The following is a 19,683-nucleotide window of genomic DNA, read 5'->3' as shown; positions in this document are numbered from 1 at the left end:
AGGGGGGGGGTTTGGGGGGGGGGAGGGTGTAGGGGGTGGGGGAGGGGTGGAAGGGAGGGTAGAAAGGAGAAATACACAGAAATACAACACAACAGAAACGCAGGAGAAAAGAAACGCAGAGAAAAAGAAATATAGGGCCCCAGCCGGCAGCAACCTCCCTCACCCAACGCCCAGGAGCAAATGGCTCCGCCGTGGCCTCCCCGCGCCTTAAATCCCCCAAGGCCCCGCCCCGCGCAGCCGCACTGGGGTCCCTCACACCTGTGCAGGCCCCGCCCCTCGCACCTGTGCCGGCCCCGCCCCCAGGGCCCCGCCTCCCCCCCGCCCCCCGCCCGCCCATAAATCCCGGCGGATCGGCGCCTGTCCCGTTTTCTGCGCGGGATGCTCATCCCGGGAGGCGGCGGGAGCGTCGGTCGGAGCGCTGTGCGGAGATCCGGATCGGGGGCTGCTGCTGGTGCTGCGCGGGGTCCATGGCGCTCGGCTGGGACCGGGACGAGGATGGCGATTTAGGCCTGGGAATTCGTATCCTGGTCCTGCCGCTATTTCTTGTGGGAGCTGGGCCGAGCTGCTTCTTTCTCGGCGGGCAGGGTATGGGTGCCAAGGCCAGAGAATCGAGGTAGGATTGGGGCTGGGATCGGGACCACTATCGCTGCGGTCGGGAAAAGCCGCTCCGGGACAGGCGCTGCCGCTCCGGTTGCGGCCAGCACGGGGCTGGGTCCCGCCGGGGCTCCAGGCACGCTCCGGCTGCGGCGGCAGGGAGCCGGTGCCGTGCCGCTGCTATGGCCGCCAGGAGGACGACGCTTGCCCGGAGCAGCCTCTGGATCGCGGCTGGCAGCGGGAAGGACACCGAGACCGCCCGTACCGGCCCCGGGACCCCATGGGCATCGCCGCTCGCTCAGCGCCGCCGCCCGCCCCGCGGGGCGCCCCCTGGCGGACACGGCGCCGCCCCGCAGCCCCCCCGGCCCGGTAACGCCACGAGCGCCGCGCTTCCCTACGAGCCCCAGCGCCCGCAGCCCCTGCTGGGGGCTGCAGCTTCCCAGCCACGAGCAGCCGCTCTGGGACGGCCGCTGGGGCCGAGGCGTTGCTGCTCCCGCTGCCATTGTGCCTGGGGTGGGACTGGAGCCCCAGGGAAACGCTAGGAAAAACCCCATGGGTTAAAAAACCACTGCAAACGATTTGTTCTTTATTTCTAGAGCCGTGAGAATCATCAAGTCAAATGCTGAGAAGTGACTGGCCCAGCTGTGCATCAAACCCAGAATTTTGGCCTTCTCAGCACCCTGCTCCAAACACCTGGGCCAATCCCAGGGCTGTTCCAAAGGCCCTGTGTGGGATGGCAATGACTGCTGCCACTAAGAGAACTCCTCTGCAAATGCAGCTCCTTCCCTTCTGCTACTGCTGCTTTGCACAGCAGCCCCTGCAATGGCTGTGGGGCAGAACTGGCTGGCACTCAACATGGCAGCACCAAACTCTTCCCCATAGCCCTGATTGTTCTGCCCTTGCCAGGATTTCCCCAGCAGCTGTAAATGTGCTCCCACAATGTCCCTTTGTTTCCCCAGGAAGAAGCCAACAAGACAAGCCCTGAGGGTTACCTTGCTCCGTGGCCAAAGCTCTTCTGGAGAGTGCCGGGGGGCGTTGCCTGCAGGTGAGTGTTGCCAGCTCCAGACGATGCTGGCTGCTGAGGCCAGGGCTGTTTTTCTGGCCCAGGGGCCTCGGTGTCTCCTGCTGGCTGCCAGCCATGCTCCTTGGTGTTCCCTGGCTGTGTCCCAGCTGGCTGGGAGCGCAGGGCAGGAGGAGGCCAGGAGCTCCTGAAAGGCAGCAGCACCTCGTGTCTTTGGCATCTGCAGGGGAGGAGCTGTGCTTGCACCGTGGCTCCTGGGCCAGGGGCTGCTCTGAGCAGGCCCCTGGAAATGCTTCAGCCCGGACAGAGACCACCAGCAGCCCAGCAGGACCCCAAGGAGCAGCTGGCATTGCTGGGAATGGAGGCACGGGCCCTTTGCAGAGGGGCTCAGCAGCAACTCCTGGCTCAGAGCTCCCACACAGCTGCCAGCTGTGGCCCAGCCACCCCAAATCCCTTCCCTCCTTCCCAGCCTGAGGCCATTGGCCATCAGCAGCATCAAAGCCAAGGCCATCTTCCCCCACAGGTGTTCAATCCCAGGCAGCAGCCCTCAGAGGTACCTGAAAATCAGTGGGATGGAGTTCAGAGTTTTCCAGGGATCCAGCTGGAAGTGCAGAAGTGATGGAAAGCTTTCCCAGGTAGGTGCCACTGGAGGTGTGCTGAAGACAAAGCTGTGCATCCCTTTCCTGAGAGAAAAGAATTTGTTGAGGCCCCTGCTGAGGCTCTGAAAGGAGCTGAGCTTCTGCAGGGAGAGATGTCCCCCCCTGGGCACAGGGGCTGCCTCAGCTCAGGCTGGGAGCACATCTGGCCACTGCCTTCTCCTGCTCTAAACCATCCACTGGATCTTCTCCATCCTGGAGCTCAGGGGGGTGAAATGGGCTCCATTCCAGGCAGCTCTGGCCAGTGAGCCCAGGGACACCATTGGGCTGAGGGTTCTCAACAGCCACTTCTATGGAATAGAACCCTGGCCTTGGCCCTGTGCTGCTGAGCTTCCTTGGAAGCTCTGCTGGCTCCTGACACAGCTGCTGTCCAAGGCAGCAGCTCTGCATGGGAATGCCCACACTCCATGGGGCACTGGGAGGTTACTGCAGCGGGGATGGAGCAGGGAATTTGGGGCTATGGGTAGAATTCATCAGAACTGGCACAGCTGACAGGGAACCCCAAATCTGGGCACCACACAGAGAACAATCTTTGTCCTGCCCTGTCAGCTCCAACCCCTGGGCTGAGAAGTTTTGGGAATTAAATGGATGGAATGATACAAACCACAGCAAGTGGCATCACCCAGAGGGACAATCCAGGTCCCAGACAATTGCTCCACAATCCACTATGGGGGAAAACACCCTGTGCCTGCCAGGAGCTCTGACTCTGCTTCTCTACCAGCTCCTGAGCAGTGTCAGGGCCACCATGAGGGCCTTAAAATCCAAACAAACCCCCTATCCCACACAGTGAATAATCCAAATAAAGAAATGCATTCTTGGCATCAAAGCTCCAAACTGTGTCAAGAGCTCTGCCAACAAGTTAATGGGATTCCCAAGAATCTCATTAATGCTCTTGGTTTCAGTTTTATGTATTTTTAATCCCTCAGTGGGCAGCCTGTACCTCTTATCCTGGGATTTAGAGGCTGAGCAGGGCTGGCTTTGGGTTGACCCCCACCTCTGGCCCCAGCCTGTGCAAACACACCTTGTGCCAGGCTGGGTGAACTCCTCACCTCAGCGTTTCCCTCCTAAATATCCCCTCCTTATCTCTCTGGAGATTCACTGACATTTTGCCCAAACCATGCACTCCCTCACCTCCATGTGGCCTCCAAGTGTCCATTCTGTTCCTCACAGGTGCCCTGGTGCCGCCGTGTTGGTCCCTTGGCCTTTCTCCAGCCCGAGGCTGCTCCTCTGCTCGCTCTCTGCAGTCTCATCCCACAGGGATCCTCTTCTCCCTTCCCTGCTGGCTGCTGCCAAGGAAGGAGGCCACAGGGAGTCTCCAGTGCTGCCCCCTCAGCCCTGGAGAGTCCTGGCTGTGGGCCCGAGGGGCCTGGGATTTCCCAGGGAAATTGTCTGCTGGTCTCCCTTCCATGACCTCAGCAATTCCCTCCAAAATGCCACCTCACTGCCCCTGACATCCCCTCACATTCCACTGCCCTACACAAACAGTTCTTGGATCCCCTCTAGATCACACCAGGTTTTCAGCCACATGAAGGGCATCACCTGTGCCCACTGCTCGTTATTCACCCAACCAAAATCAAGAGCAAATGTTGGTTGGGCTTTAATAACAACTTGAAATAACTTTACAGCAAAATAAATCACCTTTTTCTTCTGTGGGTTTTTTTTCCCTTCAGCTGCTGGGCTTCCCTGTGAGGATGTGTGCTGAGCTCTGGGTGGAGGGGACTGTCAGGCTGAAGGGCTGTGGGTTTGTGTTCTTCTCCCTGGGCATCAGCCACTGCCCCAATCCCTTTGCCCAGGCTGTTCCCTGTGCCTGTGCTCAGGCTGGGGCAGCACAGGCAGACGCAGCTCTCAGCACTCCCTGCTCCAAACACAGCTCTGGCCTCCACTGCAATCTGGCTCTGCTGGGAGGTTTGCTCCTAGAGAAATCCAAGAATTGCTCATGGCAATGTGGAGAATCAATCTCCACAAAGGGAGGTAAGGAATAAAAATCCTGCTCTGGGAGCCCTTGGGATCTGCAGGGCTGCTGAGGGAAGGGGACATTCCCTGCCTGCAGTGCACACAGCCCCACCTGCAGCAGCCAGCCCAGCCTGCCAGCTGGGCTCTGCCAGCCCCTCTCTGAGCACCCTCCCTGTGCTGCTCCCTCTCGGTGCCTTTGGCAATCCCAGCCTGAGCCTGAGCAGCCCAAAGCTCTGGCTGGCAGCCCAGGGACAAAGGGACGCTCCCAGGGATGGGGCACATTCCCAGCAAACGCTCCCAGCAGGGCCCAGAGGCACCCCTGGAGCTCCTGGCTGGGGCTGGCAGGAGGGCACAGCCCCCAGCTGGGCTGGCAGTGACAGCAGTGACAGCAGCCAAGTGCCACGCTCTGGTGGCACAGCACAGACACCCAGGCCAGCACTGCCCGTGGGAGGGGCACAATGAATTCTGCTCCCTGTGCTGCCCCATGCCAGCAGGAAAGCTCCAGGGGCATGGAAACTCCTGCCCCTTCCCCCCAGCCCAGATGAGCACTCCTCAGCTCCCAACACCCAGTTCTCACCTCCAGCCTGCTCCCGGGGCTGCTGCCACCTTCCTGACAAGGTGCCAAAGGCCCCTGGGCACAGGGCTCCCTCTGTGTCTCAGGGCTTGGGCACGGCAGGGACCAGGCTGCTCCAGCAAGGACAGCCTGGAAGCAGAGCAGATGTCCCAGGGCTGGCAACGGGCTGGGGACAGCAGTTCTGAAACCCAGAGTGCTGAAAACAGCCCCCAAAGTGTTCTATGGTCACACCTTGAACATGGCTCCAAAGGGCAGCAGCTCTGGTGCCAGAGCAGCACCTGCACCATTCCCTGTGCCAGCCCTGGCTCACTGAAAAACAAAACAAATCAACCACACCCAGGCCTTGTTTGCACAATTCCTGATCCAAACCCTCACCTTTCCTGCCCAGCACTGAGGCAAATCTGACACAGCATTGAGAAGTGACCTTTGCTGAGAGCAGCCATCATCCCAGTCCTCCAGCCTTGGCAAGATTGTGCAGTGAATGGACCTCAGCTCTACTCCTAAACCTCAATTTCTGTCAGTTTTTGTTAGAAAGATACTGGACAGGAAATCATGCAGCAGAATTTGCAAATTGCACAAGGAATAACAAGGCCCAGAGCAAAGCCAACCACCCCCATCACTGCTGCACCCCAATTCTGGGAGAAATGCTGATCTCATTTCTAAATACTGCCCTTCCCTCCCACTCAGTCCTTCCCTGCACATCCCTGCAGAGCATGGACTCCATCTTTTGCTGCCAACAGCACCTCTCCAGCCCAGAGCCCACTGCTCACAGACACAAACTGAGCAAGCCTAAGGCAATGTTCCCAGCAGCAGATGCAATTCCTGAACTCCCTTTTCCCTGGATTCTGAGCCCTTGCAGGAAACTCAGCTCAGCCCAGAGTCTGTTCTGCTTTCCCAGAGGGAAATACAGCCTGATGGGCCCCAGCTCTGGCACCACATTGCCCTTGTTCCTGCTGCCCTGGAAAGGCACAGGCAAAGCCAGTCCCTCAGAGCCCATCCCTGGGCCCCAGGAGAGCTGGAGCTGCTCCCAGATGCCAGGGCCCTGCAGGGCTGTGCTGACACCAGCACAGGCTGACCCCTGTGCCCAGCACCACCCCTCACTCTGCTCCCACGGCTCCCAAATGCTGCCAGCCCTGCCCCTGCCCCTGTGCCAGGGCCGTGCCTGCCCCCAGCCCCAGCAGAGGCTGTCACCCAGCCCTGCATCGGCTGCCAGCCCTGGCAGAGCTGGGCATGCACTGAAAGCTCCCCAAGGAAGGCCCAGAGCAGCCCTGGGCTGCACAGACAATGCCCAAGCTGCCCTCAGGGCACAGCCAGCACCACAGCTCCAGCAGCCCCAGGGAACTCTGGCACTGCCTCTGCACCTCTGCCCTTCTCCAGCAGGCACAGCTGGGGCTGGGCTGGCAGCAATGGCATTGCCATGGCAGCTCATGCCAGCAGAGAGGAAAAGGGGAGCCCTGTGTCCCTCTGACTCACCCCACAGCGTGGGCAGGACCAGAGCCCTCCAGCGCAGAGCCCTGCTGCTGAAGCCTCTTGCCTTTGGCTGCTCCAACACCAAAGCTTCGGGCAAACATGGGAGGAGTTGGATGATTTTTCCTGCCCTGAAAGAGAGGAGAAAAGAAAATTAAGTCCACTGTGGAAGTCCAAGGATCCCAGCTCTCCTAGCTCTGCTCTGCTGGCTCACTATGGGGTTTTACCCAGGAGAGGTGACACCAATTCAAACACAAACGTGTCCTTTGCCAGCACTTTTATTCCTGACTATTTCAGACAATGAAAGGATGCTCATTTTTCATCTTGCATTCTCTGCCTCATTTGAACAGAACCATTTTTATCCCAGAGCCCACGTGGCAGCCATTCCATCCTTTCCCATTGGACTTGGCACAAAGGAAGGGACACCCGGGATGCTGCACCACAAGAAATCCCAAAGAGAATCCCCTCCAAAACCTCCCAGGGAAAGGGTTTTTGCTTTTGGGACACAAGAAAGGCCTTGGGCCATTTGCACCCACATGGAAAGCCCACACTGAGCACTTGCTTTTAAAGATGTTGCACTTGAAGTTACAGACATGGAATTGCTTTGGGATTTGGCATTTCCTGCACCCACACAAACACATTCAAGGAATTAAGCGCAGAGTCCTGAAGTTTGGTTATTCCAGTGCTGTTTTGGTAGTGCCACTTGACACACCAAAATCCACAGCAACACTTCAAAAAATGCAAAGCAACTTTCACCCCCACAGCCCCCTTCCTTTCCATTTTGCAGTTTTGGGCTCCTCTTAAGAACAGCTTAAAGAAAAGAAGAGAAAAGGCCAGGACCTGCTCCCAGCCAGTGCCCCAGCCACCTGTTTGCCAGAGATTCTCCTTACAGCTGATGGCTTTTCTAAGAAAGCTTCAGCTCAGCCTTATCACAATCCCCTGGCAGCCCTCACCATGAGCCCCAAAGGCCAGGGCACATCTGTGTGCTGCCTCAGGAAGCTCAGGGGCTCTCTGGGCGACAAAGCCTGGTTTGGGCCCAGAGCTGACTCTGCTCCCTGCTGGCTGAACTGTGCAGCTGTGGGATGCAGCTGGGTGCTGCAGGGCAGAGTGTGTCACCCTCTGTGCCAGCCAGGCTCCAAAGGCTGCCCTTGGTGCCCCAGCAGCGCTGCTGGAAGCGCTGGCAGTGTTTGGCACAGATGGGATGGAGCCTTCCCACAGCTCTGTGCCCTGGCACAGAGCTGTGGGAAGGCTCCATCCCATCTGTGCCCTGGCACCGAGGCTGGCACAGCAGAGAGGCTGATGGCAGCAGAACAAACCCAGCTGGCTTTCCATGGGCACTGATGGGACTGAGAGCCCCAGGCCAGAGCTGCTCCCTGCCCAGCCCAGGAGCTCCCAGTGCTGCTGCAGGGCACGGGCTCTGAGGGAACCCTGCAGCTGGGACAGGAACGCAGCAGCGACAATTCCCAGGCACAAAGAGATCCCCACCTGCTCCAGCAACTGAACCTCTGGGGCTCAGCCCCACGGGCTGTCCCTGCTCCAGGCAGGAGGAGCCACACAGCCCCCGAGGCTGGGCTCACCCCCTGCCCTGCCAGCAGGAAACAAGGGCTTCATGAAGCTCTGGGGACACCTTCTGTCCCCAGAGGGCTCTGACACAACATCCAGCAGTGTGGATCTTTAATAAAGACAGCCCGGACCTATCCTTGCCACAGACTCGCCTTTGTTATTGCCTCACAGTCTCTGCTTTAAAATGTTTTGCTATTACAAGTGTTTAAACAAGACTGACCGTGAGCCCTGCACCCTTGCCGTGCTCCAAGCCCGAAGGCAGAGCTGGATATCCTCACACTCATCCAGCCTGAGGGAGCTGCTGCAGCATTTAAAACATTTACAAACCACCCCTGCCCTGAGGCTGTGCAGCCCTGGGAGGTGCCTGGGTGCCAGCCCAGCATTAGAGATGGAACATCAGGAGAGCGAGCAGACAACGCCCACTGCAGCCTCTGCACTCTCGGCACTGCAGCTGCACGATCCTCACTGCTCAGCGACTCTCAGCTCTGATTCCAGGACTCCCGCCAGGAAACTGAGGGCCCTTTCCAGATGCAAATCCCCACAGAGCCACTGCTCTCCTTTCCACCCACCCTCCTGCTCCACCTTTTACCCCTTTGGTAGCCACCACCCCACCCAGGACACAGAGGAGGCTCTCGGGTGCCAACTGAGACCCAAATCGATCCAGGTGCCTCAGGAAATAAATACAAACCAACTCCTCCCTTCTAGGCTAACAAAATGTCCTGGTGCCCAGTTCCTGTTTCCTAAGGCAAAACCCACGGATCAGGGGAAAATGGCAAGTCCCAAACCCAACCAAACCTGCTTTGGCATCGGTTTCCATCAGGACCGTTCAGGTTTCCCAGTGCCCCTCAGCTGCAGCCACAGGAGCAGCTTCTCTCTGGGACCCAGGGGGGTGGGCACAGGGACACCCATCCCGCTGCTTCCCGGCAAACAGAGCTCAGCCCAGCCCAGAATGGAACAGAACAAATGCAGTTCTTGCCCTTGCCATTTATATCTGAGCTCTGGCACGGTGTTATTGAGCACAAAACTCCCGAGAGGGGACAGTCTGTAACTACTGCTCTGGATCAAGGATCATCTGTCAGTTCGTGTATGCACTGCACAGCTTTCATAAACAGCACTGTAACAGATACTATTTTAGACTGTAATACTATAATAGACTATAATAGAGACTGTGAAATGTTCAAATGCTGTTACATGTAAGGAACTCAGAAAATGGTGTCAGATAATGAGGTGATTTCCCACAGCTGGGGACAATCTTATCTGAAACACAAGATAACAGAAACAGAAACCAGAGCACTGAAAAAAAAGGAAAAATTTACTGACCCTCGTTATCAAATAACGAGGGACTGAAAATAAGACAGGATGGCACCACAGGAAGAAATAAAGTATATTGGTTGAATCCACAAGATGGCACGAAGGTTCCAACCAAGCAAAAGAACATCTAAACTGAAAAGGACTCTTGGAATATGTATAAACTCTAATGAATATGCACACCCCACTGCAATGGAACAGAATCTAGAGAACACGGTTTAAGGGAACCGGGTGCTCCTGGCAAACAGCCAAGCACCCCAGCGCTGCCTTTTATCCCTTAACAAACGTGTAAAAATTCTAGAGAGTGAGCTCTGTTTCTCACCCAATAAAACGCTGTTCCCGCAGCTGGGACGAGCCCCACCTTCATTCCACGGCACACGATCCCAGAGAGCCGCAAGGCCCGGGACAGAGCCGTGCCACCCGCAGCGGGTCCCACGCAGCAGCGCCCAAAGCAGCCCCGGCCCCCTGTGGGTGCCCCCGGCCCCGGTGCCCCCGGCCCAGCTCCCTCCCCTCCGGCCGCTCACCTGAGGGCACCGCCCGCTGCCTCCCGGCGCTGCTGCCGAGCCGAGGGCATTGTCCCCGCTCCTGGCCCAAAGGCCGCGTTCTGCGCTGCAGGGCGCGCTCCGGGGGACGCGGGGGCGGGCAGGGACAGGGTGAGCCGGGCTGCGGCGGCTGTCCCAGCGCTCTGTCCCCTCCCGGGGCTCAGGCCGGGGAGCGGGGCCCTGCCAGCGGCCGCCATTGCAGCGCGGAGCAGAGTCAGGTAGGGCTGAAGAGCCGAGTGTGGCCAAGTGGAGCCGACAACAGCCGAGTGGAGCCGACAACAGCCGAGTGTGGCCGAGTGGAGCCGGCGACAGCCGAGTGTGGCCGACAACAGCCGAGTGTGGTCGACAACAGCCGAGTGTGGCCGACAACAGCCGAGCCTACCCGAACGGCCGACTCTGGCCGCGATTTGCCGAATCCATCCGAGCTTAGCTGAGGTGAACTGAACGGAACGCGACGGAACCGCGTTCAGCCCAACCAAACTAGATAAGCCCGACCGAACTAGATAAGCCCGACCGAACTAGATAAGCCGAACCAACCTGAACATTACGGCGTCGCTCACTCACCCATCTCTCAGTGTGGGCAGGCACCCTCAGCTCCAAGGAGCTGTGCAGAGCGAGCGCTCCGTCCCTTGGGAAGCACGGAGTGATCAGCCCCAGGGACAGGAAGGTACAGACAAATGCCATGGTCAGCCCTGAGGATTCAGGAGGATTCCGAGCCAGTGGCCCAGAACCTGCCACAATTCTATCTACAATTGCAATGTAATTACGGTGGGACAGTGCCAGGCTGGAGTTCAGAGAGCTCGGCCGTTCCACCGGGGCTGGGGACATGACTGAGGGGGTTTTGTGTCAGTCTGATGGGCCTGAGCAGCATCGAGAACCACAAGGAAATTTTACAGAAATGTTTTGAGATGGACTGCCCCAAAAACTTGGGCTGCTTCTAGGGGGACAAAAGATTGAAAAAGCTTTCTGTTGAATTCCTGTCAGAAAGTCCAGACCCACTGGTTCAGCTATGGAAGGGATGGATATGATGCACCACAGAAAGAGACAAAAGCAGAAATGTTAAAAGGTCTATCTCCCATCCTTCCCCAAGACTGTTGGATCAGTCTTTTTTAAGTGCTCTCTAATCTGATGTTTCTAACTCCCTCTGTCTTCTGCCATCTCTACCTGTTTCTACTTTACTCCAATTCTCTCCACCTGTTTTCCTATGTTTCTCTCCCCCCTATTGCTCTACCCACCTACCTCTCTCCCTTCTCTTCCTCCATTTCTCTCTCTCCCTCTCTCTATCCCTCTCCATCCCTTTATCTCCCCCATTTCTCCCTCTCTCCATCCCCCTCTCTCCATTTCTCTCTCTCTCTCTTAATTTCAGTTCCACGTGTCCAGAAGGAACTGTGCTCCTCCCCAAGGCCTGTACTATGTGGAGTTACACAGCGCTCTGAACTGTGTGCTGTAATACAGAAGACTGTTACAAACACCAGGGTAGACCATAGCTAAGGGTGTCATCACAGCACTTCCATGGGATGGAAAAGCCATAGGAAGAAATTGCTGAGTGTTATGCAAAGAGACCAATGTCATGCCCAAGATGTCTTCATACATCAGCAGCACTGGTCAGACAGGGGTCATGCATCTCCCCTCACTGGCACCAGGAAAAAAAAAAAGAAACTGAGCAAACCCACCTTTGTATCGAGAGCCTTTTTTATGCTGATTCGTCTCTGAATTCTAGCTTCTCCTCTTTCAATCTGAGCCATGATCTTCTCTATGTCTTGGAGTACATTGCATCTTTCCCAGAACACAGCTAAGAAAAGAACAACTTCTTAGTATCTTATCATGCATTGTAAAAGTCAGAGGTTTAACCTTAAAAAAAGGATGTTAGCTGTTCCTTCCTTTTACCAGAGCTTACTGCTGTGTAACAACAGACATGCCTTGAGCTGGTAAGAAACCTTCCCTTCCAGCTACCATGTGCTGCAGTAGTACAAATGCTGTTTTGAAGAGGGTAGATATAGGAATCTTCAGTTTAAGTGAGGTACAATACAGGCCAGTAAGACTTTTGTGTGTCAGTCTCCTCAAAGGAAACAAAGCTTCTTCAAATGAAAACAGATGTAACAGAATACAGTTTTATCAATAGAAGCAAGAGGGCAACTGAGTGCCTGAAGACAAGCAAGTGCCTGAAAGACCATTAGGTGTTTAAATAAGGGGTTTTTGTACAAGATTTTTGCACATTTTCAACTTGCTCTATACCTTTAGAAATGTAGTGCCAGGACTTTGCAGCTACACTACAGTGGAAAAAAATCTCTTCTAATGCGAGGTTAAGACTCAGGTTACCAGTGGTGGCTGTAGGTTCAATCGTGATGTATTTACTGAGTTCTGCTCTCGAGGAGGAGGTAAAGGTTAACTTCTCATTAATGAATACAAGGAAAAGGGAAATCTCTTCAGCTAAGCAGTGTTTCTCAGCATTTCCCTTTGCAAAAATTAACAAGAACTGAAGACAGTGCTACCCAGTTAGATTCAGGATACAGTGAAGTGGCTCAGCAGGAGTTTAGGTGTGCATTTTAGTACAGCCTTAGTTGTGCAGGCAGTAATGATGGTAAAAGACAGAGCAGCAGATCCAAAATACATCAATATAATTCTACCCCAAAAATCTTAGAACAGCAGTGTAAGAAATTCTCAGCAGTAGGATGTTACCATGTTCTTAGGCAGTTCAAATGAGCCAAGCAGAGTTAGATACTCTCAGAGCTGAGTACAGAATTAAGTTACCTGAATACTCAATGACTTCCTCTGGGGTTTTTCCTTCGACTTCTCGTGCTATATTTTCAATGTCATCACGGCCCCACTTCTCATTGGCTTTGAGGAACTGGTTGAAATCTCTCTTATTCCAGTTAGTGAAGCCCTATACAGCAATCAAGAGGAAACATTGCACAGAGGTTCAGGATTTGTCCATCTCCGAATTTGATTCAACTGGTTTCTTGAAATTGCCTGTAACACTTCCATCATTCCACAGTGTTAAACCTTTTCTTTCTCTGCAGTTTAATTTAGTAGAACTCTTTTTATACTGCAGTCACTGTAATTTAGTAGAACTCCTTTTATACTGCAGTCACTGTAGTCTCTCTATTTAAATACTGCAAAATGACTAGCACTAGTTCTTTATTTACCTAGTAATTTCTGGTAAGTTTTCAGCTGAAAAATTAATCCCTCCTCCTAATAGTCTCTCTGTGGGATTACTTTCTAAGAAAAAAAAAATTGCTCAAGTGAAAGTAGTGTAATGGCTTTTGTTTTGTCAAAAAGGCCCCCCAAGTGCCTCACAGACACCCTCAGCCATTGCATCATTGCAGTGACCGCTGCATGGTCACTCTCCCTCAGAAGGACTAAAGCCACCTTGTGATGGTGATTTTCAGCAGAGACACAAGTAGCACTGCTGAAGTCATGAGCTAAAGTAGGTTCATTTCATATTACCAGTAGCTTTTACAAGTAGTGGGAAGTAGCAAGTTCTGCCAGCCATGTTGTGATTTAGCCACAGCTTACTGGACTGTACTGATTCCTGACCTCTGTGATTCTGGTGTCTCCACAGTGAGCTGTTCCAGCTCATTACTACGCAAGCAAGAAATCCTGTCCTGTAATTCCGATCCCCTGCCAAAATACAACGTGTAAATAAAATATCCAAATAAGGCATATCAAGCATTCACCTGGTTTTAAATTATTTAAATATACAGGCTTCCTAATTATATACCTATTCAGCTCACACCCTCTTTTAGTGAGGGGAACTATCCACTACCAGATGTGGTTTAGGAAAACTGACTGTTCAGACCCCAAGATTCACTTCCATAAGGGTGTGAAACTGAGGCAGAATATGTGCATTAAATAATGTGGAATGCAGCACACCCAGCTCTGCAGCCATTCTGCAAGGTTTCATGGAAAGACATCACAGTCTATAGTGAATGCCAGACTAGGATTCAGGAGAATCCTTGGTGCATATTCCTCAAAGATATCCTATGACATAGGCCTATGACAAACCTAATGCTGGAAACTCTTTTCAGTCTGAACCAAACTGTGCAGATGTGTTAACTACGGCACATGCCGATCAGTGACCAAGAAATGCTCCCATAATGCTGTGAAACACAAAACAAGCTTTGGCTGATTTCAGTCTCACTGAAGAACCGACAATACCTGGGTTAGAAGTTTCTCTTTTTCTTCTAGTTCTTCATCATTAAGAGGTTCAGCCTCATCAATCTTAAGCTGCTCTTCCTTTTGTGCTTGGGCTGCATTTGGGAGATCAGGATTACGAGGTACCTGAAAGGTTTTGCACTTTGTAAAACTGAATTAATTTTTCACAGATAATTACTAATTGTCACCTTTTTGTTAATATAACCTAATAGCTTCTACAGCTGAACATGATTTTATTTCATTTAAATTACTGTGAAAGGCTGGAAAAGTACTTATTCTCCTACTGTTGCATTAAACTGTTCCATTGCAAGAATTTAGAGAACAGCACAGAAGGGACTGGACCTTAAAGATCACCTCTTTTCCAAGCCCCTGCTATGGGCAGGGCCACCTTCTGCTTAGACAAGGATGCTCAAAGGCTCGTCCAACGTGGCCTTGAACACTTCCAAGCAAGTGGAATGTGGGTCATCCACAGCTTCTCTGGGCAAATTGTGCCAGTGCCTCACCACACTCACAGTGAAGAATTTCCTTCCAATATCCAACCCAAACCTGCCCTCTGTCAGTTTAAAGCTGCTCCCTTGTAAAAAGTCCCTTTTCAGCTTTCCTGCAAGCCCCCTCTAGGTACTGAAAGGCTGCAATTTGGTTGCTCCAGAGCCTTTGCTTCTCCAGACTGAACAATCCCAACTCTCAGCCTTTCCTCCTAAGAGAGGTGCTCCAGCCCTCTGGTCAAGGAAATTCTTCAGTTACCTTGTAACCAATTGTTTTCCTGTCGTAGAGAATCTCTTTTTCCAACAGTTCAAACAGGCGAGGAGGAAAGAACTGGAAGTCCTGTACATTTGGCTGTTTTGGAGGCCGTGGAGCCTGAAACACAAAGCTTGCATTTGCTCCCTTTCACATCCAGAATCTGCTTGCTTGTAAGAAGTAATTTAAGTTTATGAGCAAACAAAAAGCATTATTGTTACAAAAATGCACTGTCTTAACTTGGGGGGAAAAAAGTCACACCATGCAAGACACACCAACCACCACAAAGAATTCTAAAAGTAAAAGAGCAGTGAGAGAAGGGGAAGAGAGGTCTTTTGGGAGGAGGTGGCTGGTGAAAAAGTCACACGTGTTTAAAGCATTAATCTTCCACAGGAAAATTTACAGCTGCTTAAATAAGAACTAGAAAAAACTTGATCTTAGCCTCCCTAACGTCTTACAAGTTTCATACTGTTCTTATTTTTTCTCACAGAAGTTTGTCTCAAGTCTTTTGGAAATTTTTTCTAAATTTAGATAGTCCCTCCACTTTATAAAAGTGAACAGAGCAGTTTTTATGACTCAAGACCTATTTGTTGCTTAGAGCTTTAGCCATTTACCATACATATTGAAAAAATTTATTTCTTTTGATTAGTCAACTCACCTTGGGTGCTTTTGGTTCACTGACTCGAAGAGCCTCTCTGAAGTAAGCATCCACAGCATAATTGGCTTTTCTTTCTCTTTTAGGTGGTTCAATCCACTCTGTAAATGCCAACTATAAAAACAAAACCCATCACCCCCAAAACCAAAAATTAAGTCTTGCAAGATCATGAGACCAGCTACAAGTTTTATGTAAAATTAGATCTACATCTACTTCATTATAAGTGTTATAAGTGTTATTTAAACTATTTTCATAGATGACACTGTAGTTTACCCAATACCTCTTAAATAAGTATGACTAAAACATGCAATTCAGTGCATTCCTCCAAAAGAAACTTAAAACATTACCTTCTGTTTTTCTCTGTAGTCTTCCCCTTCAAAATTATACACGCTAGATTCAGTATCCATAGTAAAATTCCTAAGGGAGCTTTCACCCATCTTTGAAAGTTTTTCATTCATTTCCGCAGTCTTGGACAGGGGATACAGAAAAGAATAGTAGCCATTTGGATGGTACTTCATTATTTAACATCTCATTCCCAGATAGAACGGGAGCCATTTTGGAAGGCACGTCATTATTAAACACCTCATTCCAGAAAGGAGCCACTCTGAAAGGTACTTCATTTTAAAACATCCCATTGCCAGAAAGAAGAGGAGCCATTCTAGAAGGTACTTGACTATAAAACATCTTATTGACAACATCAGAAAAAACAGACACGATTGAGTAACACAAAAACCCTCTACAGCAAAAACCCCTTTTCTCTCCAGCTTGGAACCAAGTTATCATCCAGAGACTCACTATCTTGCCATCACATTCAAATCTACAGGTGAGCTTCCCCTTTTCAAACCTTCTCACCTTCTTTGCCCCTCTTTCCAAAATGTGATCAATATCTTCATCTGTAATCTCACTATCCTTTGAAGCAAACACGTGTGTTGCTCCATGTCTGATCATTTGCAGCATTTCATCCTTTCCAAGTTTATTCAGGTTTTGATCCACCAATCTTCCTAAAGATAAAAATGCTTGAGGATAGCAACTCACTGAAGAGTTTATGTTACGGAAGGAGCAATACAGGATTTTCTCCCCCTTATATTTCCACATACAAACTACATATTACTGATTCCAAGCAAGTCAACTAAGGTTACCTTACTTTTCTCTGTCTATTAGAAAAAGGAAAGGCATTCATTTAAATTTAAAGTGAAAGAAGAAACTGAGTGCTTTAAAAAGTCAAATCTGACTATATCCCACCGGGCAGGTAAGCAAAAAGTTAGTGAGGAAATGCCTACTCCTACAGTAAAACAAATTTCCAAGTGGATGAGGCCTTTGCACATGAACTCCCTTCAGAGTTCAGATGAGGCAAAAGCAACACTCCCACTGGTTCTTACTGGCTGATTGCACCATGATTTACAATGGGAGAAGAAGGGAATTTCATCCTAGATCCGAAGTGCCTTCATATAATACTTGCCTTGCTGGATGACTATGGAATCCAGGCGCAGTTTCATTTCTGCACGCTCCACTATCCTTTCCTCCACGGTATTGTCTGTAATAAACCTGAACACACGGACAGTCTTGGTCTGCCCAATTCTGTGCGCTCGATCCTGCCCAAAACAGTAACAAAAAAGTCAGCACTTGCCTTCCAGCATGACTACATAATGAGGTTTAAGATCTTCATTATTTACAGCACACAAATCTACAAAACAGAACAGCACAGGTTACTAAAATGTTTACAGCTATCCATGGCTACCCAAGATATTACATTTTTATCTACATTGCAGGTTTGGGGTTTTTTTTTTCAATAACACTGACAGTGAGTGTGTCTCTATGTGTCATAGCTAAAAAACAGCAGGATTTGGGGTTTTTCATTAAATCACACAGAGGAGAAGATTTGGATGCTTCTGACCTTAAGCAACCTTCTGTAGAATCAAAGCATGAAGAAATCATCTCTCTGCTGACCAAAAGCTGCCTTTCTCAAAATCCTTCAGTAGTGCCATGAATAGTTCAAGAAAAATACAATAACCCTGCCTCTCCTGACTAGTGAAACATGAACCACTGTGAGAATCAGTATTCTCAACACACACCTGTAGTGGTAGCTGGTACTGCCTCATTTGAGCTATTAGACACCAGTTCCATCATTCTTTTGAAGTGATTTTTGCTAGAGTACTTGAGACCCACAGGTTAACTGAAATAATTTAAGACATTTCCAAGACTTGTCTCTGAAAGGCCTCATTTGTCAAAAAAAAAAAAACCAAAAAAAACCCAACCAAAAATCCAAAAATCCACTGGCAGTTTTTAGATAGCTTTCCTTTCTTAGGTGGTCACTAATGTCCTTGACATGTATCCAGGATGGAGATGCATCCACATCTACTTAAAAAAACCCCTAAGGATAGTTACTAAAATGAGATCCTTTCATTACCATCACCATAAAAGCAGTTTTTGAAAACTTTAATTCAACTTTTCTTTATCTCATTTTCAAGATCGCAGGAAAAACAGTGAAAACACATTCACCTCCACTCCCCACAACAGCTTTATAGTTTTGGGATTAACAACCTAGATTTAATTCATTTTTACTTACTCAAGTAGGCTATTTGCATTAAACAATACTATGAGGTGTAGCACACACCCAGCATTTCCCACTACATAAAACACTGTATAACCCAAATGTGACTGAGGACTAATGGTTCCACACAGTGGAAGCTGCACTTGAACTGAAAATTAGTCTTACAAATCCTGCTCCTGTGCTAAAATGGGAAAATACCAATTTATTTTGGAAGTACACATTTCTAGCAAAGTACTGTGAGAAAAAGAAAAACAAAACCCCATAATTTCCATCTGGAATCTTACCATAGCCTGGAGATCTACTTGTGGATTCCAGTCTGAATCATAGAGAATTACAACATCAGCAGTAGCCAGATCGATTCCAAGACCTCCTGCTCGTGTACTCAACACGAACACAAATTTTGAGCTGTCAGGATCATTGAATGCATTAATGGAAGCCTAAATCAATGAAAAGAATGTATCAGTTAAACAAAATGTTTTACAAGTAGTATTTTTACATAAATACAATCCCTGAAGTTGTAAATACCTGTTGCTCATTGTGAGGAGTTTGTCCATCCAGTCTGCAATATTCGTAATTTCTCCACATACAGTAATCTTCCAAAATATCTAGAACTCTTGTCATCTGCCTGAAGATTAGAACCCTTGAGCCTGTTTGGGTAAAAAGGTTTCTTATGCTTTCACCAAAATGTAAGATTAAACAAACTCTCCAAGTCTGCACTACCAGAAAAGGAAGGAGGGCAATTCCATGTACTAAGAAGAAAAGTCGTTTGAATTTCAGACCCAAACTACAATGCAGGGCTGCAGCTGCTGCTGCCACAGCACATCCATGCCATAGGACACGTTTGTCTTACCCTGATATGTCACTGTCTAATTAATGGCTGGCTTCTCCTTTTCATTTTGTGTTGTACTCCTCAAGAAAAAGTTCCCAGACATGGCAGAGTAAGATGGTAACACAAATATAAAAACATTATCAAGTATAAATAATAAAATTTTGAAGTATTTGATTGTTTTGGATTTAAGATCTCTAGAAATAAAGTGAATTCTTCTTAAGTACTTGTCAGTTTACTGCCAAGAACAACTTAAATAAAAAAAAAAAAAGAAAAGGTTCAGTACTTTATGCATATACACTCAACCATTTCCAGTCTACTGGAGAAATTTAAGTAAAACACAGGATATAACAAAGTTTCTACTTCCTTTTGTCCTTTGGACTCAAGGGTTAATACTGAACTCTCTTGTTTAAGATGCTAATTTGATTTGAGACCAGTCCAGTATTAATTACAACACCTAATCAATAAACCTGATATCAGGAAGAAACCAAGATCAAAAAAGCACAGTAACCACTGAATTGCTTGGTTTTCAGTCTTGAGTTATACAGTCACAGCTGCTTGGATGATACCTAGATACAAAGTACAGTTTACTTCTATACTACAGAAGGTTGAGGTTTGGACGTGGTTTTGTTTTCCTGCAAAGTGTCCCCACTCACAAACCTACATCCAACTTCTTTAGCAAAGTTACTACTGTAAGCATACTCAAAAAATAGTGAGCTAAAAATTTATTCCAGTGTCAAAAATTCTGTTGCAAGTGACTTTTACAGTAATCCATTTCAAAGCTCAAATAACTTTAAAACAACTTAAGAGTTCCCCCATGTCTGAGTGTTTATAGAATACACAGAAAAACCTCAGGTACTGTTCAAAATCACATCCACCAAGAAAGACCAACATTTCACACAGGATTTGACTTGAACTATGTATGAGGACTCTGAATCTGAAATGGTCCTTCATGGCAAATCAAAGGTGTGGCTAAAATACTACATAATTATATTTCAGATAGCTAAGAAAACTATGAAAGAAAATCTAAAGCCCCAATCAAATGATGTTTTTATGGTGTGAACTTAGCTGCGATGAAAA

General features: G+C 49.6%; 2 protein-coding genes across 2 annotated transcripts; both read right to left on the bottom strand.

Annotated features, from left to right (window-relative positions):
* Positions 1–1,151: 1,151 nt before the first annotated feature.
* On the bottom strand, positions 1,152–10,506 carry LOC143694245 (uncharacterized). The gene is made up of 4 exons (XM_077179418.1): positions 10,243–10,506; positions 9,661–10,056; positions 6,272–6,396; positions 1,152–2,298 (listed from the first exon to the last, which is right to left on the bottom strand). The coding sequence occupies exons 1-4, from the start codon at positions 10,504–10,506 to the stop codon at positions 2,163–2,165; spliced, it is 921 nt and encodes a 306-aa protein (XP_077035533.1). The 3' UTR covers positions 1,152–2,162.
* A 101-nt stretch (positions 10,507–10,607) lies between these two features.
* LOC143694281 (SWI/SNF-related matrix-associated actin-dependent regulator of chromatin subfamily A member 5-like) lies at positions 10,608–18,147 on the bottom strand. The gene is made up of 8 exons (XM_077179463.1): positions 18,062–18,147; positions 16,682–16,818; positions 15,574–16,223; positions 15,230–15,340; positions 14,578–14,691; positions 13,837–13,959; positions 12,430–12,562; positions 10,608–11,470 (listed from the first exon to the last, which is right to left on the bottom strand). Exons 3-8 carry the CDS (start codon positions 15,742–15,744, stop codon positions 11,295–11,297), a joined length of 828 nt encoding a protein of 275 aa, XP_077035578.1. The 5' UTR covers positions 15,745–16,223; positions 16,682–16,818; positions 18,062–18,147; the 3' UTR covers positions 10,608–11,294.
* Between the last annotated feature and the right edge of the window lie 1,536 nt (positions 18,148–19,683).

This window comes from Agelaius phoeniceus, chromosome 6, assembly GCF_051311805.1.
Source record: "Agelaius phoeniceus isolate bAgePho1 chromosome 6, bAgePho1.hap1, whole genome shotgun sequence".
Lineage (NCBI taxonomy): Eukaryota > Metazoa > Chordata > Aves > Passeriformes > Icteridae > Agelaius > Agelaius phoeniceus.
Note: the sequence above shows the minus strand (reverse complement) of the source record. Positions and strands in the feature narration are given on the sequence as shown.